The sequence below is a fragment of the Triturus cristatus genome, chromosome 4_1, assembly GCF_964204655.1.
Source record: "Triturus cristatus chromosome 4_1, aTriCri1.1, whole genome shotgun sequence".
NCBI classification, from domain to species: Eukaryota; Metazoa; Chordata; class Amphibia; order Caudata; family Salamandridae; genus Triturus; species Triturus cristatus.
Genome location: NC_140585.1, coordinates 317272840 through 317300459, shown reverse-complemented (window position 1 = coordinate 317300459; position 27620 = coordinate 317272840). Strand labels below are relative to the sequence as shown.

Below are 27620 nucleotides of genomic sequence, written 5' to 3'. Positions count from 1 at the left end.
CTGCAATTCTAGCAAGCATTGGCAAAGCCAATAGGTCTCACCTGTGAGACAGCGATTATCTTACTCAGTTTGTTTTAGCCAAGTTGCACAGCACTGCGTCCGCTTGCAGGGGCGGGTAGAGATAAGGCGAGGTGCAGGTGGCTTGAAGTTTCAGGGGTGGGTAGAGGTAAAGTGAGGGGTGAGTGACTTGAGGTTTCAGTTGCGGGTAGAGGTAGCAGGAGGTGAGGGTGATGGGTAGTTCTTGCTTGGAAGTTCCGACTATAACGCATGCACATATTTTTGTTGCCTGTTAGTAGCCGCTGACCAACTTAACTTGTGCATCCGGTGCCTCTGAAAATGATCTGGTGCATGCCTGCACAATCGTTATCGGGTCCTTCCAGACATGCATAGAGAGTAAGGGTGGTCCGATCGTGAGAAACATTGAATTTCTTCAGCAGGAGGAGGGGTTAGTCTCGTGCCCCCCAGACACTGAGCTCGTTGGACAACACCCCATACCCCCAAACCATTTAATTGCAGGTGCAGGCTACCTTCATAGACCCTTTCCATGGTCACAGGCCATAAGACCACCTACCCTGGGGTACAGGGCTACTTTTTGCAGCCTGACTCCTTTGTCCCCGTCCAGGTAAAGGACATGTGGCACCCAGGACATAGGGTCCCTCAGGATCTACCTTCCCTAACCTGTAGCTTCCATTGCACCTTTGAGCAAAGCCCAGCTCATCGTAGGAAAGGAGATGCGCCAAGCCACTACCTCACCAAAGGGTGAAGTCATTGTCTCATCCTTATCATAGTGCTGCAGACTGGGAGATCAGATTTGTTCTTATAGGGTGCCTTCTTTTTGGTGGCCTTCTTCTCTAGGGAAAGGAGGGAATAGCCTGGGTTGTGATATGCCCCAGGCTTGGGCCAAGACTTTAAAACCAAGTCCTTCCCTGGCCACTGGTCTGCACCATAGTCTATTGCCACTGATCTGAATGCTGAGACTTGCACAAGGAGTAAGGGCCAGCTCCTGCCTGGAATTAGACCCACTTCTTCTCTGCAGTTGAGCCAGACACCTCCACTGGCTGGGTTGCTGTTATGAAAGAGATCAGCACTATGGATACCAGTCTCTGTGTAGAAAGCAGCACAAGAGGCAGACTTCCTCAAGTGTTTGAACATTCCCAGAGTACACCCTGATGCACAAGAGTGATTGAAGCACTGGTCCCATGGCAGTACTGCCCCAGTCTAAAACTAATATAAATTATACTGACCCAATCCTGTTTGAACGAACTCAACACCAGCGTCACATTGCACCAAAAGTGTTTAACCATGCCAATCCCCTTGTGCTTCCACTTCCTCAAAGAGAAGAACTTAGAAACCATGGTTCCTGATGGAGCAGTGGGGCTCTTAGCAATCCAGCCAGATGCAGTTCAGGCATGACCATTCTTATTGGATGTGGCCCAAGACTGATTTGCATATGCCTGGGTCAAATCTGAGGCAGTGTGGTGGACAAACAAAGTTGGAATGGGATGCGACCAGAATAATTAATTACCTGTAACTGAGATGAATTCACACATTCCATCCATCACGTTTTTTGTATTCCTCTGCGGAGAATTATTGACACCAGTTACACCAGCACTAACGATCTCCATCCAAGTGCTGGTCCAGTCCTCGGTCATCATCACACCAGTTTGCGTTCCTGATGTGGAAACGTCCTCCGTGTAGCTGTCTGGCAGGCCCCTTTTCCCCAAGGCGGTGTATCTGCAAGAGCAGGATATCGATCAGAGGCCTGCATCATTGATCATGAGGACCTACATCTAACCACATGATATCGGGGTACAGGCGTTTAAGAGGCTGTCCATTGCTACACCAGCACCCCAGCCTGAAAATGACAGCTGATCTAGGTCTTGGTGTTTGCAGTTGTGCCCTCAGCACAGTCGTCGGGGTAATATTAATATAATAACCTGGTAGAAGATTTGTTCTTTGAGAATCTTTGGTACAGGGCTTTAGGGTAGGTTAAATAGTGCTTTGCAAACTGTTATTTAAAAAAATATATTTATAACTTTGTCTATACCATTGTGGGAAAGCTTAATTGGAATACAGGAGGTCTTATCTGGGTATGATAAGCCAGTTGTTTGCCAGGACTGTGAAATAAATACATACATAAATAAACCCTACTATCCATATACAGACACAAGAGAGCCTTTGGGTCAGTCCTCTTCACTATGTTCAAATGCCATTCATGTTCTGCAGTGGTTAACTCGCGTGTGCCTGGCTATTGTCCTGTGAGCAGTGGCAATTTGCCTCATCACATGCGCATTCTCCTGAAGGCGGGTTCTCCAGTTCCTTGGGTGGTGGGCCAGTCACTTCGTTTTCCGTTGTTTTCCATTTTATAGGAACCCTTTGATTTATTTCCTTTGACGCTTTTTAAAGTGGCCTGCAGCTACACAAACACTACTTTCGGGCATCTCACTTTACTTGTATTCTTTTTAATTTATCATGCATATCCTTGCTGTGTTTCTTTGTATGTTTATTGAGGATGAATAAGTGGGTGAATGCAGGGATGAGTCTCTGGATGGATGGATGAATGAAAATATGGCAAATATGAGTACAAATATAAGTGGTATAGTGCATGTATGATGGCTGATCGGGTGTCTGAACTAATCAGTGACTGAAGAGGCACCTTCAGTTATCAGCCAGATCTTTTGGTATTGCCATTGCTTGTACTGTGGGAGAGTGGAGTGGTGGTATAGGTAGCATGTTAATTGACCACATACTCTACGCCCAAACCCCAAATTTAAAAAAAGGCCCCTATAACCTGTTGGTATCTCTCACCTCCTCATCTCCTTGTGACGTTTGGGAGCTGGGGTTAGCGAGACTACATACATAAACTACCGTGCTGTGTTCAGCACCTCAGGTTGGATATTCACCTACCACTGCTTCTTAGTTATTTTCTATACTATATCAAACAGCTAGCATAAAATGCAAACAGCGTTGAATATGCACACACGCCCCAACCACGAAGCACCAGTCACCTGAGCGGTCTCGTTGGGAATGGAGCATGCAGGTCACCGTCTCCATGGCATCTGTGGCTGCTTTTCTCGTGCCCTTATACAAGACACAGGCTCCTCAATTCTTCAATAGTTTAAACGGTTTTGAAAATCGTGTTTACTTGTCTGAATATCGTTCTTTAACACCCTTTGCCATCTGAAAGTCTCCGCCATCTCCACGCCATGGTGTTGGACAGGGAATCAGACTCACGCCCCTCATATCTCACTAAGGACCGACCTGATGTGTCATTGAATAGGTCACAAACTGTACAGAATTTTATGACCTGCCCATTTTGAGATGCGACTGATACAAGCAGTTGCATCTCAAAATAACTTGCGAATGAAAGCAGTTATCGATTTGTTCCTATGTTCACATTAACAACATATAAACGTTTTGTTTCAACATGTCTATAAAGAAATTACGAATCACAGTTTTTCTGACCGCAAAATACTTTTGTATATCAAGCTCTAAGCTGCGCCTGGAATAGGCCACACGAAGTTAGGACATCTGATGGGCCAACCCTGCCTTAAGTCTGTCCGTTGTGGTGTCTTTCACGTTGCTTATGGTGTCGATTGGCGCTGCATTAACTCAGACAGGATTGTGGCGAAGCGCAGAGACCAGTAGTGTGTTTTTTTTTTTTGTTTCATTAAAATCCCAGAGGCAGTTTAAATTCTTGGAAGGGAATGGTCTGTACCGGTAGCAAACCAGTTCTGACCGCCACTGTAACAACCTCTTGGGAAATAATGGATATTTTTATGGCCCTTTTATTCGTGTAATGTGACTTTGTTGCTGAATTCATTAGCCTTGGACCACGGGGCCTGTACGTTCTGTCTACAGTGGAAAATGATTCGAATAGCTAACTAAGGTAAAATTCCTCCCATGTAGGCATTCGCCATACAAGTTCCCCTAATAGTGCAGCTGCTAACCTTCCACCCCCCCCCCCCGTGTGTGATTCTCTAACACTATGGTGTGCAACATGCACTTTGTGACTTGAGTGTTTGTGCTAAAAAAAAAACTGGGTCTTAGGTGGCGAAGAAGGCATTATCTGTATCCCCAGGGTTTTGTTTGAGTCTGTGCCAGTAACCACGTGCGCAAGCAGGTCCGAGTAAGGCATTTCTGTCAATGTTTCCATCGGCTTTGCTTTCACCTTGCCCCGGTGAATGAGATCGGTCGGATTTAAATGAACACCTGCCTTTTTCACTCGGTGCTGAAATGAGTCCCGCAATGAAGCTTTCCAACGTCTGAACCGCACACCACATGTCCATGAATCTTTGTTGTTTTACAAATGATTTTAATGCCCAATTAAAATTTTGATTGCGCCGAAAAATGTTCCTTTCAAAGCCGTCTTATTTTTGGATCGCAATTGACAGCGATTGCTTCGGTGTTTGCTAAATTATCAACCTAGAGCAATGTATCGACCTTGTTGGAATGAAAAGCCTTTCGATATCAAGAGCTTGCTTTGTCCATGTTTTAGTATTTTGCCCCTTGGAAACTGTCATGAATTTCCCCGTTAATGGATGTTCACTTAAATAATCGTACAACTGTGGCATAGTGTTACCTTTATAGGTATGTTTAAATTAAAAGTTAAGTTTAATAGGTCGAAAAAGCAGTCGTTTTAATATGACCCGCAAATGAAGTGGCCATTCTAAACTAACAGTTGTTACGGGGTGTATCCCAGCCCAGATAATACTGCTAATAACTCGAGTTTCCTGCAGCGCTTCATACGCGCTTCATCTGTCGTCTCCAAGAGCTGTGTCTGGATGCTCGCCTGTCCTTGCTTGCTCATAATATCATAGTATCAGTTTCCATACATTTTAGTATATGACTGGCCACTTGCGGGTTGCAGGGTGTGATAATCTTTGCTCTGTTTACATTTGGTCCGAGCCTTCGTGCAGACGGTGGGTGGGACAGTGGCTGCATGGTGGCTTGTGGCCGGGTTGCACATAATCCTCCTAGTGGTGGAAAAGAGAGTAGGAGGGGCTCAGAAGAGTTGCCTTTCAAATTTAATATAGCTTTGACAGAGACTGAACGCAATCCAAGCTCTTCGGACCTCTTTCAGGTCCCGGCATAAATCGTGTGCAAATCTGAAACTATGCTCCTGTCTCACTTTGATGTGAGCATTTATCTGTGCCCTGCTGTCGGCTAGCACACTCTGATCTTGGGCACTTCTAGTCCGAGTACTCTCGTTGGATTAATTTCTCATTTCCTTCCTACTTCTGGCCTTTGCTCAAATGGATTATAGCAGGAAAGATGTGTGCCCCGTGTTTGTAATTGTGAACTCTCATTGCTGCTGCTGCTCTCACAAGGACTGTGCCAAGGAGGTGAGTAGTTATCACAGAGACTGTTGGGTGTTTTAAGTCCGAATTTTTGATAGCAGGTTATTCTAATGTAAAATGGTGACTTGGTTGAACCTCGGCCAGCTTCTTCGGAAACACAGAGTAATATAATCCAACTCTGGCATTCGAGTAACACGAGTCCTATCACTCAGTGTTAATACAAACAAGACCGGCGCAGATCCTAGACAGTCGTGGTGGTTTTTACTTAGTTATTGTTCATGTAGCACATTTGGTACTTGCCATGCTTATGCTTGCTTTTCACAACTTAACATTTTTTAAAAAAATTCTGCCCTGCCGAGACTGAAAGTCCAGGTCTCCAAAACTTGAACATGTCAAGTCCTTTTGGTTCTTTTTACTAGACCCTGTAAAACTGAGCTAAAGGTGCGCTTCAATCTTGCACAGTGTTTTAGCTCCTATTTCTTCGTACTGGTACCTCAGTTTTCTGCTTTGGGGTCACCTCTACCAATTGTTTAGCTGTGTTCTAGTGCTCTTCTCTCACCCTGGTATAGCGCTTTTCCCGCAAATAGTAAACAAGTGGTGAAAGGTCTATTTGCATTTCAATGTTTTCTAGGCAAATTCTTTCTCAATTTTGATGATCTAGCTAAACAAAAAATCCCTCAGCACCTATCTCCTGTTGGTAAATGTTCATTATTCAGATTGCAACTTTTAGCCTTTCTGCACTTATAGAATGCCGCCTTCTGTTTGACACCTGTTAGTCAGGGGTCTTCCCTTCCAAATTTGAAGAAATTTTGGAGGGCTACAGAAATAACTATATTTTCTTGTCCTCCCACAGAATCCTAATCAACACGGTTTAGTAATCTATTTTCTTTCCTTTCTTACATTTTAAAAACGACACCAAGCAAGATGTTTTACTGATGGACAATTTTCCAGCGCTGGCAGGTGAATGTGGCAAAAGAAGCACTGTTATTGTTGACTTAAAAAATTCGAATCCCCGTTTAATTGATTTTACCGTTTAATGTCTAATGGTTAAAATTCACTTTGGCAATTATGTCCTTCGCATGACCATTTTATAAGAAATTCTAGTGTTTAATTCAGTCGCATCACAGAGAAATTGGGTAGAATTACTGGCAAACACCTATACTCGCTCAATGAAATATTTTAGGGTGTTTCAGCTTTACATCAATGTTGGACCCATCACTGGAGTGTCGCACGCAGTTATTTACTACTTATCAATTTTTACAATTAAGAATTGGGAATAAACCTCTTTTGTCAAACGTTCACTCTTCGATTGCCACAGTGTGAGAAAAAAAAAAATCATACATTCACTCATCTCATCAACATGTCCCACTTTGGCTAATCCATTGACACCTTTTCAACAGGCACGTGGGAAATCGATGCAAAACGGAGTGCTTGATGAACTTTCTAGAGTTAGTGCTACATAAATAATGTAACTCGACCACCCATGAAAGTGCTTTGGGCCTTTAAAGAGTATGGAAAATACTGATGCCGTAGAATGTCTACTTTTAACATCCCATAGTAATGGAATCGTGGTGTGACTGGCAAATGAAGATTAGACTGTACAATAATCTATTTTATTCATATAGGTTCTAATGTCATTTAAGTTCACTTCCTCCTCCTAAAAATAAGCATGCACTATATTTGAGTTGTGAAGCATTTGCGCTTTAGCTTCTCTGATTATTTGCCTTGCATCTCTCAATATATCTTTCAACATGATTAAGCATATTTTTTTGTGGTTTTCTTTTTCTTTTCATGTTACTTTATGGGAGGGGTAAGAAGAGAAATAATTTTTTTGTTGCTTCCTTCATAGAGCTGTCACTCCTGCCCATGTGCAGCAATATTTAAAACACATTCAGTGACATCATCTAATGTAGCTATCCCTGTAGATGCACACTCTCTTCAGTAATAGGCCCGATCATTTGATATGAATATCTGCATTCATTGAACAGTATACTTTTGAAAGTCTCACTCAGGCTCTCACTCATTGTCACTTTCACTCACCAAATGAGCCGGCATTCTTTCCCTGAGAGACTCACTCGCTGATGGTCACTGGCTGCTACATAATTTCGAGGCACTCACTGTCCCTGACTCACCCAGGCAAGCTTTCACTCCTCACTGATTGCCAACACTCCTATCTACACTGGCTCAACAGATTCTCATTTACATTGACTGACTCATTCAGTCAGAGACTGACTGCCACTCAATGACAACTAAGTCACTACCTCAGTCACTGTTAGCAGACTTGGTAATCCAGCTAACACACACACACACACACACGTGTACACACACGTGTACACACACACACGTGTACACACACGTGTATGTACACACACGTGTACACACACGTGTACGTACACACACACGTACACACACACGTACACACACACACGTACACACGTACACACACACGTACACACACACGTACACACACACACGTACACACACACACGTACACACACGTACACACACACACACACACACACACACGTACACACACACACACATGTACACACACACACGTACACACACACACACGTACACACACACACACACACGTACACACACACGTACACACACTCAGTCTTTTGAGTGAGTGATCCAAGGAGTAACTGTGAGTGTATATAAGTCAGCCTTGTCAGTCAGTAGGTGTGTGAGGGACTCTTTCAGTGAACAGACCTGTAAGTTAGTTAGTCTAAGAAAGGCATTAATAAGTGAGTGTGGTAGTCATTGCTACACTTATGAAGTGAGTCGGCTTGTTAACAATTTGTCTCAGACAGTTTGAGTCCCCAAGTTAGTCTTAGTAGTGAATGGCTATCAGAGTTATTCAGGGACTGATGGAGTCAATGAGGGATTTATACAGTCCAACTTTGAGTAAATCAGTGAGCGCCTCTGATATTTATGGTTGTGTAGTTATTATTTCAAAGGGAGATATGGTCAGCTGAATTTTAGTTTAATTCGGTTCACAGATCATGACATATCAAGAGTATGTTGCAATATAATTTCTGTAAAATAGCCCTAGTTCTTTGCAAGCTAGCCCTTACTAGTACCAGTGAGCCCATTTTAATTACACACTAAGTGGCTTAGTCTGTAGGACATTTACTACAAACGAATGCCTTTTTAGTTTTTACTTTAGTGCCCTAGAAAAGAGAAAAGTATCCATTCTCAAATTAAAATGTCCCTATAAATTAATACATTAAGCATCCGTAACCTTTTCGACACGAGTCACAAAGAGCTTTCCCCAAAAAATGTACCCATAATGCACTTAAACATGCTTGCCATGTAATGTCACCAGGCAAACTAAACCGTATATGTTTGGGAGCAACCGTGGCTGTTTATCGGTGCTACCCCACCAAAGTGCCTTACACAAAAATGAACGTGTCCATGCGTAACGTAATGGTGCTCCTGTAAATCTCCAATACCTTCGGCTCGAGTTCCCGCTATATAATTCTGCAGAAAAATAGTGTTTTCAATTGTTGTACAGAAGTGGTGTATATTCTGTTTCATCATTATGGCCAACTCTATACAAACAAGCATTTGCAATGCAATAGGTCTCGCATTTACGCAAGTTTGAGCTATTGGCACTGTAAATGGCAACGCCTTTTATTTATGTTTTGGTTTTCAAAACATAAATAAAAGGCATTGTCATTTACAATGTCAGTAGCTTAAACTTCGTAAATGCGAGACCTATTGCATTGCAAATGCTTATTAATGTATGTTGTACTTTTTTGGTGCCTTTGAATGACAGACTAAAGATTTTATGAGGACTGTAAATTTTGCCAAAACATGGGCTGGTAAGACCTCTCCTGCTGTGTGCTACAGCACGGCGTGGTACAGTGCGTTCTCTGATGTTTGGTAAACAGATAATTCTATGTACAGAGGCCTCGGTTTCTTCTAACCTCCCACTCTGTAAAAAACAAACAGCAAGTACAGGTAGTATCCGATTCCTCCTGGTAAGTGTATGGCCAGTGCATGCCCATGCTTTCATACTCTGAGAGAAACTGCAAGGCTCAGTGTCTTTTGCGATCAGTTAAAGTTTTTGTGAAGCTAATATGTCCCACAGGATGCTACTGGGATATGGCACATAGATGGGTCAGTCACTGTGCACAGCCATTAGCTTGGGTTCTATACTGGCAGGGAAGGAGTAGAACATATTCAATTTGTAAGCTAAGCCAATGAGCAATGTGCTGTAGAGCCAAAAGGGATCAAACTCAGATAGTGATAGATCAGTCAGACCTCCAAACCTTACCAACTAGAGGTACTGATAAAGAAATCTGAGACAGGAAACTGGAAACAGTGTGCCAGCTGGGCTTGTAACTTCATATCATCAATCTAGAAACAGCCTATCTATTTAACAGGAAATAGAAGTGTCAAGTAAATTACTGGATTATTAGCTGGATTTATTTGCATGCAGTAGACAAGAAGTCAGCACCGAACACCACAGTAAACAAGCTTTTCAAATTTCCGATCATCAGTAATTTGTACTATTATGCAAATATAGGATTCTGGCGACGTGAAGCACGGGTCAGAAAAACTTTACAAACTGAACAGAGCTCCATACATTCAACAGAGACAAAAATGTTTGTCATTGAGCAATGTGTTTTTAAATACCTCTGTGGTGCAGGGTAGCAAACATTCCCATTCGTAATTTATTTTAAATACAATTTTCTAGTGTCCATTGCTCGTGTGTTTACGAGGTATGGGGTCATTCCCTCGTGTATTTCCATATGTGAATCAGAACTCATCCTTGTAGTCACCGAGACAGGACCCAAGCAAGCAAACAACAAAATAATGCAGCAAATGCTTTTTGAAAGGTAAGGCGTAGAATGTTAGAAAAGAGGAACAGAGTGGGTGTATCAAATTTGCTCGAGACCATCAAGTGACCGAATTATGTAAGAGAGTCTTCCATTCTCATAACCATCTTTCACTTTCAAAAAACCCTTTCCCAGGCAGATTGGGGTGCCGCTATAAATGCAGAGCCCCAGCATACAAGATGAAGCTCCTGTGCATTCGTTCACTGGATACAGCTGGCAGCAAACGAGTCAATGAAGGGTGAGAGGACAATTCACCAGTCTTCCCCTCAGTCCGATCTATAACCGGGCACACCTGACCTCTCCGTAACTAAACTAACTGTATCGAGCACCTATGTGTGCCTTCATTGTAGGATGAACAGAATACCTCCCAACACAAAAAAAAAAAAAAAAATGTTTTTTTAAAGTCTTCATCATCACTAAGCCCCAGCTGGATGCCTTCCTTTGACGCTGATTCCCCGACCCAGCCTCCTCCTGGGGGTTACCCAGATATTAGTTTTAACTCCTTCAATCCCCGCTCCTTTAGACAACCGCTTTGTATTTTTCAGTAGTCGTCTGAGCTGCCAAAGTGCATGGTTTCTGCCTTGAAAGTATTGACAGTGCCAAAATTAACCTCTCAAGAGTTAGGGCAGATTCGAATTGAGGTATTTAACTGAGATACGAGGCCATTCGCGACCATTAGGAGTTGACTCTCAATTGTAAATAAGCCCCCAGAGACAATAATGTGCAAACTCGCCCGTTGAAGTTTGACAGATCCTGTAACAAAGTTGAGTTGCTAAATGTAAAACGCGTTATTTGCAACAGCCATGCCATATTTTGGGGAGTCTGGCAGTCAGGATGCATGGAATAAGACAAAGATCAAGAAGAACCCGCATCCTGAAAACGTGAGTTATTTGAAAACTCACTGCAAGCCACTGACACCATGCGCGCAGCTGTGATAAAAAGCATGCAGCGGTTACCTAAGCATACTGGAGAAAGTGGGAACACTGTGCGCTTTGCGCCACAGACACTCACCCACTTCTCAGACAAGGAGGGGAAAAAACGAACTTGATGGACCTTAAACATTTTACGTAAAGCCTATTTACCCCACGAGCAGAGCTCCAAAATATTACATTTAAAAATACGGCGGGCCCCTTCGCCTGTGGGCACGGCACATGGGTGACTGCCCTGTGAAAAAGTCCGGGGATGGGGCACGGTCAGACGCGTGGCTGAGACACCCGATTCTACCCCAGTTCTCCCCTCCTTCTCACAGCCAAACGCCTCTCCGGCTATCTCTCCTAGTTCCCGTCCACGCCAGGCCAGCTTCCCGCTGGCGATCTGCACATATACCTGGCTGAGTGGCTGGCAGCCGTACAGTGCTAGATTTTTTCGGAATAGCATTTAAAACGGCTTCCATACAGCGCTACACACAACACATAATTGCGCGAATCCCATTGACATCTGCTTCATTACAGTTCGGCTCAGCAGCTTATTTGTATTAACAAACACCACAAGACGCGCGTTGCACTGCCACCCTCGAGCGCGGAGAGATCACCTGTTGCACGGGTCCTGTCGCTGGCGCGAGCTTGGCCGGAGCCTGCAAAAAAGCACTTCCTATCCTTCCCTTTAACTTTCGCCCTTGCGTGCGTAAACAGATAAAACGTGGCAGTCGCCGGGGCCTCTTCACTGCCAAAAAAAACAAGCAAAACAGAAAGCAGCTCCGGGCTGGGGAGGAGACCTGGGAGGCGAGGGCTGCCTGCGCATGCGCAGTACCTGTTACTTTCGCGTGCAGCCGGTGTGGGAGCTGAAGTCCCGGGTCCCAGGAGGGGGCCCGGGTGAAGAGCGGCAGATAGCAGTGCGGGGCTCCCATGCATAAGGAGAGAGCCCCGCGTCGTGCTGGCAGTAGTGGAGCTGGAGTGCTCCGGGAAGCCGCCATTCAGAAGGATTCCCCCCGCAGACCGGGTGAGTGGGATTCTCCATATGTAGAAAGTGAAACTAAATGCTGGCTTGCGAGGGAAGAGGGACAGGAGATGTGCACGCCGCGTGGCTGTAGGCGCGTACACCAACTCAAATCCGCCAAAAGCCTGCGCGTGCACATCTCCTGTCCCCCTTCCGAGGCAAGTCAGCAACAATAGATCTCGCCGAAAGCAGCGCACCGCGCTGCGTTCGCAGGCGAGACCTAAAAACGGGACGAGGATGGAGCAAGTGAATACGGCCACGAAGCTCTCGTTCGAAGTGCGTGAAACAGCTGGTGATGCTTGAGCATTAAGCAGGGTTTATTCTAGAGAAGTTGTGTTACGTCTCCGGAAAGAGAGTGCTAAACACCACCATAGCCTGACCAAAACCTCCTGTGATTTAGGTCAGTCACTCGTTTGAAACAGTGAAATGCGCTTCATTGCCCCTCATTTTCAGTGGACAGACTGGGTGGCCACCTCTGTATCCAGGTGCTTATTTATAAAGTTTTACATAGCGCGTACAAGATCCGGAAGGATATCAGAGCGCTCTACAAAAGGATTGAAGCAGGCCCGGTTCTAGCTGGTGGGCCGGATGGGCCAGGCCCACCCAAACATGAGCCTGGCCCACCCAAACATGAACCGTGGCCCTCGCAGTGACGTCAGGAAGGCCAACAGAAAATGGCCACTGCAATTTAAAATGTTCCTCTGAACGCTATTTTTCTACTAGCTGCGTGATTGGGCCTGGGCTCTTTCTCACAGGCACCCCCAATCACGCATCTCCTTTTAGAAAGGTGGGTTGTGTCCCGCCCACTGGTGCAGGTACAGGGACATGGAATAGGAGAAATCCTCTTTGGTACCTGTAATCTGTGCGTACCGTCCTGCAGCGTGGATATATCCTTATTTTCAGAGCTGGAGAAAAGGAGTTTGTTGATCCTGATTCACCTTTCCAGACCCCTTCAGCTGTTTATCAGTTCCGGCTGTGACAGAGTTTGAATGTAGCTGTGGCTATTCTGTTTTTTTTTAATTTGCACAGGCCTAGGTAGATACATACTTCGTTTATGCTTTGAGGATGTGTGTATATTAGTTAATGTTTTAATCTGTGAGGACCCAGCAAGACACATACTTCGTGTATTCCGTGTGGCTATTCAGTTTTTTTAAATCTGCACAGGCCCAGGTAGATGCATACTTAGTTTATGCTTCGAGGATGTGTGTATATTAGTTAATGTTTAAACAATCTGTGAGGGCCCAGCAAGACACATACTTCGTGTATGCCATGTATATTTAATTTATATAATTGTATCGTTATCATGACTGATGCAAGACACAACTACTAAAATGTCCAGATAACTCTGGCGATTAATGATCCTGCAGGAGAGCAATATTTTGTATGTTCGTAATTTTTAAATGCAGATAAACTGTATTTTATGTGGATAGCTCAGTGGGTTACTTGCAGTACAGAAGTTACAATCCTAAAATAGGACACTGACCTATGAACTGACATCAAAGAGCTGCATACAAACCTGAGTGGTATAATTATAACATATTTTTTTTGTGTTGCAATATAGTTAGAATTTTCCCAGTCTTTCATTACTCTAATGTTGCTATAAAGAGTTTGTTTTGTCAGATATACATTTTAATCAGTAAAGCCAACCCAGTAACCACTGAGGTGTGCTTTAAATCCTGCGTTTGTGCGTCTCCAGACCACACCCTCTTAAAACATACTGCCCACCAGTATGGATGACATGTGATTCCTACACCTTGTAATTCTCATTGGCTTATGTGACATTCCCCATAGGCTGATTTACATAGTTGTAGGATTCATTGTCTCTGCATAATGTGTGCATGATGTAAGTACTGTGACACCCTACACTATGAGTAGCGCTATACAACAAATTAATTCGAATATGAGAGAGGGGCTACAGAGAGATGAAGAACACTGTTGGAGGATGGCAGTGAGGGAATCCAAGGAGGAGGTCATAGAGGGCTACGGAAAGATGAAGTGCACTGTTGGAGGGTGGATTGAGGGAGTCTGAGGAGGAAGTGATACGGGGAAAGGCTATGGAGAGGTAAGGGGCACTGGTGGAGGGTGGCAGTGTGGGAATCTGAGAAGGAGCTCATTGGGGAGGGCTACAGAGAGATGAAGGAACCTGTTGGAGGGTGGCAATGAGGGAATCTGAGGAGGGGGACAATAGGGGGGAGAGGCTATGGAGTGATGAGGGGCGCTGGTGGAGGGTGGCAATGAGGGAATCCAAGGAGGAGGTCATAGGTGGGCTACGGAAAGATGAAGTGCACTGTTGGAGGGTGGTAGTGAGGGAGTCTGAGGAGGAGGTTAATCGGGGGAGAGGCTATGGAGCGATGAGGCACACTGGTGGAGCATGGCAATCAGGAAATCCGAGGAGGAGGTCATGGGGGGAGGGTGGGGGATACAGAGAGATGAGGTGCACTGGTGGAGGGTGGTAGTGAGGGAATCCGAGGAGGTGGTCATGGGGGCAGGGTGGGAGATACGGAGAGATGAGGGGCACTGCTGGAGGGTGGTAGTGAAGGTATCTACAGAGAAAGAGGTCAGTGGTGGGGCGCCAATGTATAACTCTCCACATGCTCTGTATACACACACAAGCAATCCTTGTATCATAGTGACTGTTTGCAAGTAGATATGATGTAATCTATAGCTTGTAGACTACCTCCTGAAGAGACAGATTGGGCCGGTAGTGGCCCACCCAAATGCCCCCTTGGCCCACCCAAGCAAAAATTCCTGGAGCCGGGCCTGGATGGAAGGAAGGTAATAAATGCAGGTACGCCCTGTTGAGTGGGAAATGATGAGATGAGAAGAAAGGGGGAGTGATGTAATGATAGTGGGGGAATGAGTAGTAGAATAAACGTGAAGGGGAGGGTGAACTGATAGGAGAGAAGCCATGGTCCTCATGGGTGAAGAGCAAGTGGGGAGAGTCAGCTGTAAATTGTTTACGCAGGCCTGCTTTTCTTTCCTTTAAGTTATTTGTAGTTTTACGTTTTCAGTTTTAAATTGATATATATATATATATATATATTCGAGCCATATGAGCTGCAGATTACACACTTGTGCATAGATCGCCATCTGGTGTTGGGCCCGGATGTTTGCAGTTTGTTTTTCCTCTTGGAAAGTCTTTGGAAGTCACGAGGTCAGTGACTCCTCCCTTGGATCGTATTGCGCATGGGCTTCGGCTCCATCCTCAGATTGTTTTTTTCCGCCATCGGGCTCGGATGTAATCTTTGCGCTCCGGTTCCGAACAGCTTCCAGTTTGACGATGGACGCACAATCCTCACCCCAATTCGTGGTATTGTTTCGTTCGCGATCTCCCCACTCGACGCGCCTCATCGGCAAGACCTTCGGTTCCAGTCGACGGCGGCCTTTGGGCCTGCCCAAGCTCCGGTCCTGGCTAATGGAAAGGACTCCATTTAAAAAGTGCCCTCGATGTGGGTCCAAATTCCCCCACACCGATCTCCACGAGGTGTGTAACCTCTGCCTCTCCCCTGAACACGAGGCTCGAGCAAATCCTTCCGGTCCAAGAAAACGATTCGGGACCGAAGAGCCAGAAGAACCATGGCACACTCTTCGGCGATCCCGGACGACATCTTCGGGGAAGATGTTGACGCTTCAGAACAACACACCGATGAGGGACTCGTCAGCGCCTCCGAAGCCGACGATTCAGATGTGGAGGACATCACTCCGGCACAGAGGGTCGTGAGTACTACTCTACCCCTCCCCCACTCCCTCACCGGCACCGAAAAAGGCTTTGGTCACGCCTTCGCCCTAGGGCCTAAGCAAGACCAAAGACACTGCTTCCCACACCGCACCTTCGGGACCAGTAAAGAAGCGAATTAAGCCTTCAGGCGGCTCTGGCTCGAGCTAGCCCACCATCGGAGCCGATAAACACTCTTCAGCACCGAAAAAGATACCGACCTCCATCTCGACACCGAGCCCCACACCGAAACACTCTGGGTCGAGACCCAGCTCCTCGGCACCGACCCCATCTTCGGTACCGACAAAAGCCCACAAGGCCATCGGCACCGACACTTCGAAGTCGAAATCCATCTCGGCGCCTACTAATCAATCGGAGCTTTCCAAGCATGGTTCCTAACAACGAACCAGCAGCGACAAACCTAAAAAACCAACGGCCCCGACGCCTTCGGTGCCGACGGACCAACCAACCTCTCCAGAACTATTCACACCGGATCCCTTACAAAAAACATTAACTAAGGATCCCAAAACTGGACATTTGATGCTCTCTATCAAAAAGAGACAGTTAGAGAAACCTGCTCCGCCTCCACCTCCAAAAAGGAAGGACTCTGCTACCTCCCCTTTCAGAATACCTTCCCCACCTCAACCACCTCCTCCACCTTCCCCTCCTCCACCCGCACCTCATCATTCCCCGACCCCATCCCCAGATGATGATGATCAGGGGCATCCATACGTTGACATAGGGGATGTGCCCCAAGATCTACTTACAGAGGACCCCACTCCCACAGGATCCCCAGACCCATGGGACGATTATAATGTCCCTGATATCCCTAACGTCCCACAAGACGATCTTTACCCTTCCAAACCTTCTCCCCCAGAAGACTCCTTGGGGGTTTAACCATTTACTGCAAAGGGCGGCACACTACCACGGGGTAGATTTACATACCGACCCAGTGGAGGAGGATTTCCTTCTAGATACATTTGACACCACACATAGGACCACCTCCATATTGCCTATGCTAAAAGGTGTTATAAAACATGCGCCGGAGATCTTTAAGGACCCAGTTAGAGCCAGGGCCATTAATCCGCACATTGAAAAAAAGTATAAAGCCGCCCCAACAGATCCCTCCTACATCAGAGGGCTGGCGCCACTAGATTCCCTGGTAGTATCCACAGCACGGAAAAGGGCCAACTCCCAGGCGTCAGGTGATGCACCACCACCGGACAAAGAGTCTAAACTCTTGGACGCATCAAGCAAGCGTACTGCATCTCAAGCGGCCAATATATGGCGTATCGCCAATGCGCAGCACTACTAGCGAGGTATGACAGGGCCCATTATGACGAGTTAGAAGCCATAATGCACCATATCCCTGATAAATATAAAGCTAGGGCCAATGAGCAAATTCAGGAGGGCAAAACAATTACTAACACCTCCATACGTTGTGCCTTAGATGCAGCAGACACAGCCTCTAGGGCCATCAATACTAGTGTCCTCCTCTGTCGCCATGCCTGGCTAAGGATATCAGGTTTTAAACCGGAGGTACAAGCCTCCATCCTCAACCATCCCTTTGACCAGGAACATTTGTTTGGCCCAAAGGTGGATGACGCCCTAGAGAAAATGAAAAAGGACACCAACACGGCAAAATCCATGGGAGCCTTACAATCTCACCCTCCCAGAAGCTCCTTTCGCCGCCCTTCCTTTCGGAGCACATCCAGAGGCTACTCCTCAGACACCGCTTCCACTTCATACAAATCCCCTACTCCGTCCACCTTCACAAGGGGTTACCAAAGGGGCGGCTACAGGGGCAACAATAACAAAGGCAGAGGCAAAACAAACACCTCCCGCTCTGCCCCCGCGCCTACCCAATGACTTCCCTCCGCTTCCCCCAGACCATCCCACTCCGGTTGGGGGCAGACTCCAACATTTCCTTCCGGTCTGGACTACCATCACCTCGGACAAATGGGTAACACAAATAATTCGGTCAGGCTACTGCCGCGAACTAATATCTACCCCCCCAAACATTCCACCCAGACAACGCCCAATGTCACCAGAACATCTACTGCTACTCAAGCAGGAGGTAATCTCCCTCCTACACAAAAAGGCAATAGAATACGTTCCTACCAACCAACAAAATATAGGGGACTACTCCCTATATTTTCTCATACCAAAAAGGGACGAGACTCTACGGCACATCCTAGACCTTCGGCCCCTAAACAAATACATACACTCATACCATTTTCATATGGTGACACTTCAGCAGGTACTCCCGCTAATTTCCCAAAACGACTTCCTCACAACTTTAGACCTCAAAGACGCTTATTTCCACATCCCAGTGCATCCTTATTAAGCATGATTATGGCCAGCTATATGTAGATTTGTTTGTAAAACCCACTGCTCGCAATACTTTGTTGCATTACCAAAGCTTTCATCCAACCAAACAGAAAAGTAGCATCCCCTTTGGCCAGTTCCTTCGCCTTAGGCGCAACTGTACTAAAGTTGAGGATTACGATGTAAAAGCAACTGAAATGAAAAGGAAGTTCCTTGATAGAGGTTACCCTCACAGAACCATACGAGAATCCTATAAACGTGCTAGGTTTTATGATCGCCAGCACTTGCTGCAAGACAATAGTCGAAAAAAAGAAGCAAATCTGGTATTTGTAACACGACATTCACTACTAAATGAGCAGATCCGCCAAATCATTTGCTCTAACTGGTATCTGCTCAACATTAACAAAACTAAAGCTGATACAGTGGAAAAACCTCTTTTTGCCTACCGAAAAAATAAAAAGCTCAAAGATCTTATTGTAAGATCTCGCATGCCCATTAAGAAACAGCCAATACAGAGAAGTATTGATGACATGCTACCTATTCAGGGCAACTACAAATGTGGTACATGTATAGTGTCCAGGCTGTTTCCTATTTTTCCATTAAGCACGCTATTTAAACTCGCCTTGCGGTCTCACTCCCAAATTCGGGCGGACGAGGAGCAACACCGTAGGCTGAACACGGGACACCCTGCCTCAGATAGTAAGAGTATGAATGGTGGTTTCGCGCTGTTTTAACCCCTTTGTGGGTTTATTGTGGAATGATTGTGGTTCCATCCTGATTCCAGGTTTTGCAAGGGTCCACGTTCTGGGCATTTTCAGTTTGTTGACTATTACTATATCCTTCTTCTCTCCCTGTAGACTGAACAGGAGTGTCTCCTCCTTTATCCCCCCCATGTGGCAAGTAGTCTTTCTTACTAGGGTAAGCCTCATGAGAGCACTTTTGACTCTCAAACATGTTTGTGTACTCACGTAGAGTGGCACATGTCACGTGATTAGTCACTCACTTTAAGATAATTACGCATGCGTTTATCTTGATGCTTATGTTTTCACCTTTGACCTTTCTCCTACAGTTGTGTATACAGATACATTTGTTTGTTTTGATTTTTTTCTATAGGCTTTACAGTTGGAAGCCATCTAGGTAGTGGAGTGTGGCCTTCGCCACACCTGCGCAGTGGTATTCTCTTGCCACGAGTTGGTAAGAACGGAGCCCTCTTCTTGTAAACCTAGGTCCTGATGAATGCCCTGGACCCGCTCGGGCCAAGAAGGCAGAAACATGTCGACCTAACACTAGACGGCTAGGGGACACCTAAAATACCCCACCTGCCGCTATTTGTTTTTAGCATCATATGGTTACTGATCACATTAAAAATATTTTTTAGTAACTATAATGATTTTTAACTTCACGTTCTACCCCATGGGCCCCCACTCTTTAGTTTAGAAGTGCATCCCTGTCTCCAGGTGTATGCCCGCCCTCCATCAAACGAAGGTTTTGGAGGGCGAGGACTGGCCGATGATGAAGCATGACACCAGGTGGTGTGTGAGGCCAGTCCGTCACTTTTTGTGAGATGTCCACACTTAACTCACAACTGTAGTAAGGTCACATCACACTAGGAGCAGCTTCTTGTGGTCAATAACATGTATAGTGTGTCCTTTTGCAATTGAATCCAAAGAACTCCTTTTCAATGAACGAAACATCATAGTTAAGGGAATGTACAATTGTAAAACTAAAAACATCATCTACTTACTAATATGCCCATGCAACAAAGGCTATGTGGGTGAGACGTCCAGATCTCTTAACACCAGACTGACTGAACATAGATCTGCAATCAGAAACAAAAAAATAACCTGTCCTATGGTTGTGCATTTTCTAGAGAATAACCACAATGCGGATAATATTCGTTGGTTTATCTTGGAAAAAATCATAAATAAAGAAGGACTTTGCTTGGAAAAAATCAGAAAAAAACGTTAAGTTTTTGGGATATTCTATCTTGACACAGTCAAAAAGGGACTGAATTTGGAGATACCCTGGGATCAGGCTATCATCTAAGCATAGGCCCTGGCCCTTTATAGATATCGTCTTGGTCATTGTATCTATGCTGGCTTACTTTCCTACTATAGCAGGCGTTTGTTTACATCGCCTTTAGGGTTTTCTTGAGTCAATGGGTCTCTGAATTCCTACTGAAAGCTCTGATAAACATTTTTTCTTCTTTTTATTCTTTCTCCTTTTCTTTCTAGATGCTACCAATACTAACTGATACCTGATAGTAAGCAATTTGCTTATTTTGGTTACATGTGGTCCGACATTATTAGAACTATCTTCTCACATTGGGCTAGGTTTTGCTCCATGTTAATATGGCGCCGTTTTTTGTAAAACATTTGTCTGTTTCGATTGTGGCTGGTATGAGCATTATGTCTATCTATATTTGGAGACTTCAACAGTGGTTATATGTATACCTCCTTACCTTTATATTTATATCTATCTAGTGCCTATTTGATCCCACTTGATCCTTTTGTGGGCCGTATCTTATATATCTGTTCCTGTTTCATTCACTAACTAACGCCTATACCATCTCTACGTGACACCGTATGTCCGTTTTCTGTTTCCAGTCCAGTGGATACGGTCTACCCCTCCGGACTCTATGGTATCTCTGTTGTTTTGGCGCGTGATTTAAACTTAGACGCCTATAAAAGACTTTTACATAAGCTCACCTTCTAGTAGAGATTTTCTCTCATACTGAGCGGCGCTGTCCGTATATCGACTCGGAATCTATTTGAGGTACGTTTGCTTAATACAGAATTTAGCTATATCTCCAGAATAGATACGGCCCACTCCCATACCCATTTACTTATATATATATATATATATATATATATATATATATATATATATATATATATATATATATATATATATATATATATATATATATATATATATATATATATATATATATATATTATGCTTTTATGTTTTTGAATTCAGGCGGCAATATTTGCATTATCCTGCTCTTTGCCTATAAAAAGAACCGCATTTGACCGGCCACCGCTACAGAGCCGTGAATCTTATCAGTACTATCCATATATTGGCCCATAAACAATTCTAAGGTACGTCTGCCTAACATTTAGTTTGTTTCTAAACCTTAGTCAAGAGGCGGCTGAGTTTATATATTTTTCATTTACTTACTTAAACATCAATTTGTTTCTAGGTTTGGGGTTATCATTAGATGTATCCTCCTCTCTTTAAACCAACTACCGTAATCGTATCTGGTTACCTGTCGCTACAGAGTCCATCCATATATCGACTTATAAACAATTCTAAGGTACGTCTGCCTAACATTTAGTCTGTTCCTGAACCTTAGTCTAGAGGCGGCTGAGTCTTTATATATTTCTCATTTACCTACTTAAACATTCATTTATTTGTTCCTAGGTTCGGGGGTTATTACTTTAGGTATCCTCTTATCTTTAAACAAACCACCGCAACTGTATCTGGTTATCTGACGCTACAGAGTCTCTAAGCATACCGAAACGCATCGAAAAAAAATTTCTTCCATGTAAGTGGATTGGTAGATATAATTGTGACATTTCACATTTAGCTAAAAAAAATGAAATGATCAATATTAAATATATTTTTTCATAATCAATATCTGTGTGTAAGAAAATATTCTCATTTTCGTATCACTTTTCGATAGTTTATGGTCAGTTCTTTACTATACACCTAGTTATGTACATTTACTTGCTATAATTATCTAAATAGCTCTTCTCCCTACATATAGCAAGTCTAGTAGGGGTCCCCTTTTTTCCAAATAGCACATCCCAGTGCACAACGTTCACAGGAAGTACCTCAGATTTGTAGTGGACGGCCAACACTACCAATTCAAAGTACTCCCATTCGGAGTCACAACCGCACCACGCGTATTCACCAAGTGCCTCGCAGTGGTGGCAGCACATCTGCGAAGACAACACATTCATGTCTTCCCATACCTAGACGACTGGTTGATAAAAGCCAGTTCATACAATCAGTGTGTACAACACACACACCACGATCCAGCTACTTCACCAGCTAGGCTTCACGGTAAAACACGAAAAGTCCCATCTACAACCATCCCACATAAAACAATATCTAGGTGCCACTATAGACACCTCCAAAAGCGCTCGCCTACCCCAATCCTGCCAGGATTGCAAGCATTCAGGCTCTACGCGTAAAATTCATAGCACAACACTCCCTTTCAGCTCGGGTGTTTATGCAACTAATAGGGATGATGGCCTCTTGCATCTTCATAGTACCTCACGCAAGACTCCAGATGCGTCCTCTCCAGGAGTGCTTAGCGTGCCAATGGAACCAGACCAGGGTCAATTAACAGATCTGGTGTTGGTAGACGGTCGCACCCATCACTCTCTGCAGTGGTGGACCACCACAAACCTTTCCACAGGTCGACCGTTCCTGGACCTTGTTCCCCAGATAGTACTAACCACAGACGCATCGCTCTCCAGCTGGGAAGCTCATCTATTACATCTCACCGTGCAGGGCACATGGACACCTCAACAAAAGTTACTCCACATCAACCATCTGGAGTTACTAGCAATCTTCTTAGCCCTAAAATCTTTTCAAACACAGATTTCAGGCAAGGCAGTCCTAATCCGCACAGACAACATGACAGCGATGTACTATATTCAAAAACAAGGCGGCACACACTCTCCACAGCTCTCTCAGCTAGCACAGAGCATATGGAGATGGGCCATACCCCAGAAAATCTTTCTCCTAGCTCAGCCTATCCCAGGAGTCCAAAACACTATGGCAGATCTACTCTGCAGACAAACACAATAAATCCACGAGTGGGAACACCACCCACAAGTTCTAGACCCGTACTTTCAGATGTGGGGGCATCCACAGATAGACCTCTTCGCCACCCACGAAAACACCAAATGCCCAAGCTTCGCCACCAGATATCCACACCCATTGTCCAAAGGAAATGCGATATGGATGAACTGGTCAGGCAGATTTGCATACGCTTTTCCGCCTCTCCCACTAATTCCACTAGTGGTGCACAAACTACAGCAACACTGCCTCACACTGATCCTAGTAGCTTCAACTTGGGCCAGACAACCGTGGTACACCACACTGCTGGAACTATCTGTAGTACTGCACCAAAAATTACGCCTCTCTCCACACCTCTTAACCCAGAACCATGGAGAGATCAGACACCCGGACCCAGCTGAGCTCAACCTTGCGATCTGGCTCCTGAAGTCCTAGAATTTGGTTATCTGAATCTTCCCCCTGACTGTATGAACGTCATCAAGGAAGCTAGATGACCCACCACTAGAGCGTGCTACGCCGCCAAGTGGAAACGTTTTGTTGTCTATTGTCACAACAACACCATCAATCCCCTAGACGTCTCCATCCAACACATCATAGGCTATTTACTACACCTACAAACGTGTAATCTAGCCCATACGTCCATTCGACTACACCTCGCAGCTATAGCAGCTTATCTACAAAACAGGCAACATCTATCACTCTTTAGAGTACCTGCCATTAAATCCTTCATGGAAGGCCTTAAAAGAATAATTACCCCCAGAGTGCCACCCTCACCTGTGTGGAACCTAAATATCGTTCTCACCAGACTAATGGGGCCTCCTTTCGAACCATTGCACAAATGTGAACTCCAATTTTTAACCTGGAAAACCGCTTTTCTCGTAGCCATCACTTCCCTCAGACGGGTCAGTGAGATACAAGCAAATACCATTTAAGAACCGTTTCTGCAAATGCACCATAACAAAGTTGTTCTCCGTACCAACCCAAAATTCCTCCCTAAAGTAATTTCTCCTTTTCACCTAAACCAATCTGTAGAACTACCAGTATTCTTCTAGCAACCACAAACTGTTGCAGAAAGAGCTCTACACACACTAGATGTCAAACGAGCCTTACTCTACTACATCGAGAGAACACAACCTTTCCGTAAGACCAAACAACTGTTTGTCTTTCTCTCCACCACACAAGGGCAACCCCATCTCCAAGTCGGGTATAGCTAGGTGGATTGTCAAATGCATTCAGATTTGCTACCACAAAGCAAAACGAACGCTATCCGTTCCCCCTAAAGCCCATTCTACACGTAAAATAGGGGCTTCAATGGCTTTTCTAGGAAACATCCCATTAGATGACATCTGCAAAGCAGCTACATGGTCAACACCGCACACTTTCACCAAACCCTATTGTGTAGATGTGCAAACTAAGCAACAACCTAGTGTGGGCCAGGCTGTACTCAAAACATTATTTCAAACAGCTGCAACAGAGACGGGTGGTCGCCGATAACGGTGGGTACTGCTATATAATCTATGCACAAGTGTGTAATCTGCAGCTCATATGCCTCGAACGGAATATGCTACTTACCACTACAGAACGACCTCATCAAGATAGGGTTCAAATTGAGGAGCGAATTTTATAGACCGAAACCTTTCAGTAAGGCTGTCCCTGTCAGCTCTCTGTATCTGTCACTTTCTATCTGCCCCAAAATATATTCTTCACAAGGCTCTTTTTTTGAAGGGTTTATGGCAGAGGCATTGGTCCACAGAGCTTCCAGACCTAGCCTGAGGAGCTATTTTTTAACGTGGGCTAGCCAAAGAGCAATCCTGTCCCCATCCAAATGGATGAGTTCATGAAGGCCTTGCCTATACAACTCCAGCTCAGGGCATGGCCATAGCTTAGCCCAGTATAGCTTGGGTCTCAGAGCGGCTTATTCGCCAATCCGCTTTAAATCCATGCCAAAATACAAGGGGACTAGTGCAGTGGATTGATGGACGGATAATATAGACCTTATAAATGGTTTTCTCTGACAAGAGACTGTTCATAGGACCTGTGCCCCAAACCTCAGCCCCATAAAGTGCAGCAGACTGGACCGCAACCTTTTAAACCTCCATTTCTGGAGATACTGCTCTCTGGGTAGAATCCATGTGCATCCTTCCAATAGCCGCTGATTTGTACAATAAAATAGCCTTGGATTTCCCTATTTGGGATGACCATATCATGGAGTTGCTGAACCTTACACCAAGGTAATCGTAGTGTTTGACTTACTCGAGTACCTTAGACCCCAGTGCTACGTTTCTACAAAAGGTCCTATGCGTGCTTAGTCATGAATTTAGTTTTCTTTGCATTAATCTTGAACTCCCTAATACTACAGAACCCCTAAAATTTGTTTACCAAGTTCTGAATTCCCACGGGTGTTCTGTAGATGAGGAGCGTATCCTCATCAGCAGACAGGCCAAGGACGGGGACACCACCAAGTTTAGGATAGTGATTTATACAGTCATTGAGGTATTCAGACGCGTCATTGAGATAGAGGAAAAACGGTGTGTGTGCCAGTACGCGGCCCCAGAACCCCCCCATGCCCTTTCCACCCCAGTGTGACGCTAATCCTTTCCATTAGTGCCCCGTCCCTACCCCAACGCACTTGGGCAAAGTTATTCTCATGTAACCTCTTCAAGATCCCTGCTATAGTTGGAGGAGCCCCCATTGGCCTGAGAGTATCCCACAGAGTAGCTCTATTAAGAGTTAGTCTACAGGGTAAGTGAAGGTAAAACCAGAGTCTTGATGGCTAGCTCAGATGCCGAAGCATTTTGTGAAGTTATTCATAAAGCTTTATAAAAGGGGAATTGCTGCACCATGCAGAATCTACAGGATCACGCAGCAGATAGAAAGATGTTGCCAGAGCACATCTATGACTAGAAACAAAGTGGAAAGGAAGGTTAAAGTGAATGTGCTGTTGGGTAGATTGAGAACTAGGTTTGGAAGACACAGTGGCATTAAACTTATAGACCTTTCCTTGAGATAGAGAAGAAAGACCGTAATAAAAAGACAGGAAAAGAGAAAACCTGGATTTTGTGACCCTCTAACACCCAGCCATCTAATTGACCTGTAATAGATGCCCAGCCATCCTCCGTCTCCGAAACCAATGGCCAAGCAACTTGTAGCTTGTGCCTAGTAACTAATGGCAGGCATTCAGTGAACCAGTAAATTATAGTCACATGTTATGCAACCCAGAACTGATGATCAGGCATACTGTGACATAGAGCTGATGGACCGGTATCATGTAGTATAGTAGCTGGTAGCCAGGAATTCCATGTTCATGTGGCTGCTGATCTTGAATTATGTTACCCAGTTCCTGATGGATGGGCATTTGCAGCCTGTGACTGATGGATAGTCACTGTGGTTCGTAACCTAAAGGATATATTCCATGACATGTATTATGTGGCACAGTAACCAATGAATAGGCATTCTTCTCAGACGAACCTGCGGTCAGGGGGGTTGTGGAGTAACTGGTGAACACAAACATAGGAAAATATGCTTGTTTCTGGGCAACATAAATCCCATAGGAATGTATTTTTATAATCATTGTGTACATAGTTTTCATTTTTAGGTCTTGCCTGCGTTGCAGCGCGTAAGCGCTGCTTCGCCTTTGCGAGATGTATTGTCGCTTTCGTATCCAGTTTCTCTGGAAGCGGGGTTGGTGTCCGCCCTGTCGGCATTAGGCCCCGCCCACCTGGACTGGAGATTTCGCTCGCGCACGCTCGTGCACAGCGTCTCTTCCAGACACGCGTTTATATATGCATCACGCTTTCACTTAAGGTGAAAGTGCGATGCATATATAAACAAGCGGTAGACACGCGTTTCTGGGAGACAGCAGGATTCTGACCTGGAACCATTTCCCTATAAACATTTCTTACATGGTTCACGCAGAATTATCGGTCTCCTGACTCTTACCCCCACTCCCCAGGATCCCTCCCAGCAAAAAATGCACTATCTCGTTCTCAGTGCTCTGTGATAATACATTCCTGGGGTGCTTAGTTTTACTGGCAACAGGACACCCCTGGCCGCCCCTATGGTGATGTAATGCAATGCTGGACCCGTGTTTTTGCAAGCAATAACAGAACGTGCAGCCTTCTTCTAACAAAATGGCAGCTCTGACGCCGGCTGCAATTTATATATACTTCTCCTGACCGCGTAACTAAATCCTTTGCAACCCAGATGCGCTTTTCGCAGGGAGAAGAATGCCAAAACCTATTTTTAGTGACTGAACAGACTGAAGAGTGAGTGCTTAGAGAGCGACAGAACAGAGCTGTGCAGTCTGTGAAAGGCGCTTGCTCCACTGCCTGGCAATTGCCCCAGGTTGTACAACGTGTGTGCTGATGACATGCAGTAGGATGGTGTTTTGGTCATAATGGTGAAGTTGCGGACTGTTACTGTCACCTCTGGCACTGAATTGTTGGCTTTTCATGAGGCATTACAGCATTCTCAGCACACGCCTGTTCTTTTCATCAGCATTTCCACCCCGACTCTGGCTTTTCATACATCACACCAGGGGCTTCGCCAGCTGCCGCAGAGAACATACAGAACAGTACGCGTTTACTTTTCATGAGGCATTACAGCATTCTCGGCGCACGCGCCCGTTCTTTCCATCAGCATTCCCACCCCGACTCAGGCTTTTCATGAGGCATTATA

At 45.0% G+C, this 27620-nt stretch overlaps 1 protein-coding gene across 10 annotated transcripts in view; it reads left to right on the top strand.

Moving 5' to 3' along the window:
• WNK1 (WNK lysine deficient protein kinase 1) overlaps positions 1 to 27620 on the top strand; it is a 1135119-nt gene that overhangs the window by 399686 nt on the left and 707813 nt on the right. The window contains exon 1 of one of the 10 annotated variants that reach the window (XM_085652262.1): positions 5204 to 5345. The exons of the other annotated variants lie outside the window; for them this stretch is intronic. Coding sequence (XP_085508388.1) covers positions 5256 to 5345 — 90 coding nt within the window. The 5' untranslated portion in view covers positions 5204 to 5255. Of the gene's footprint in view, positions 1 to 5203; positions 5346 to 27620 lie in introns of those variants that run through there. 10 annotated transcript variants of the gene reach the window in all.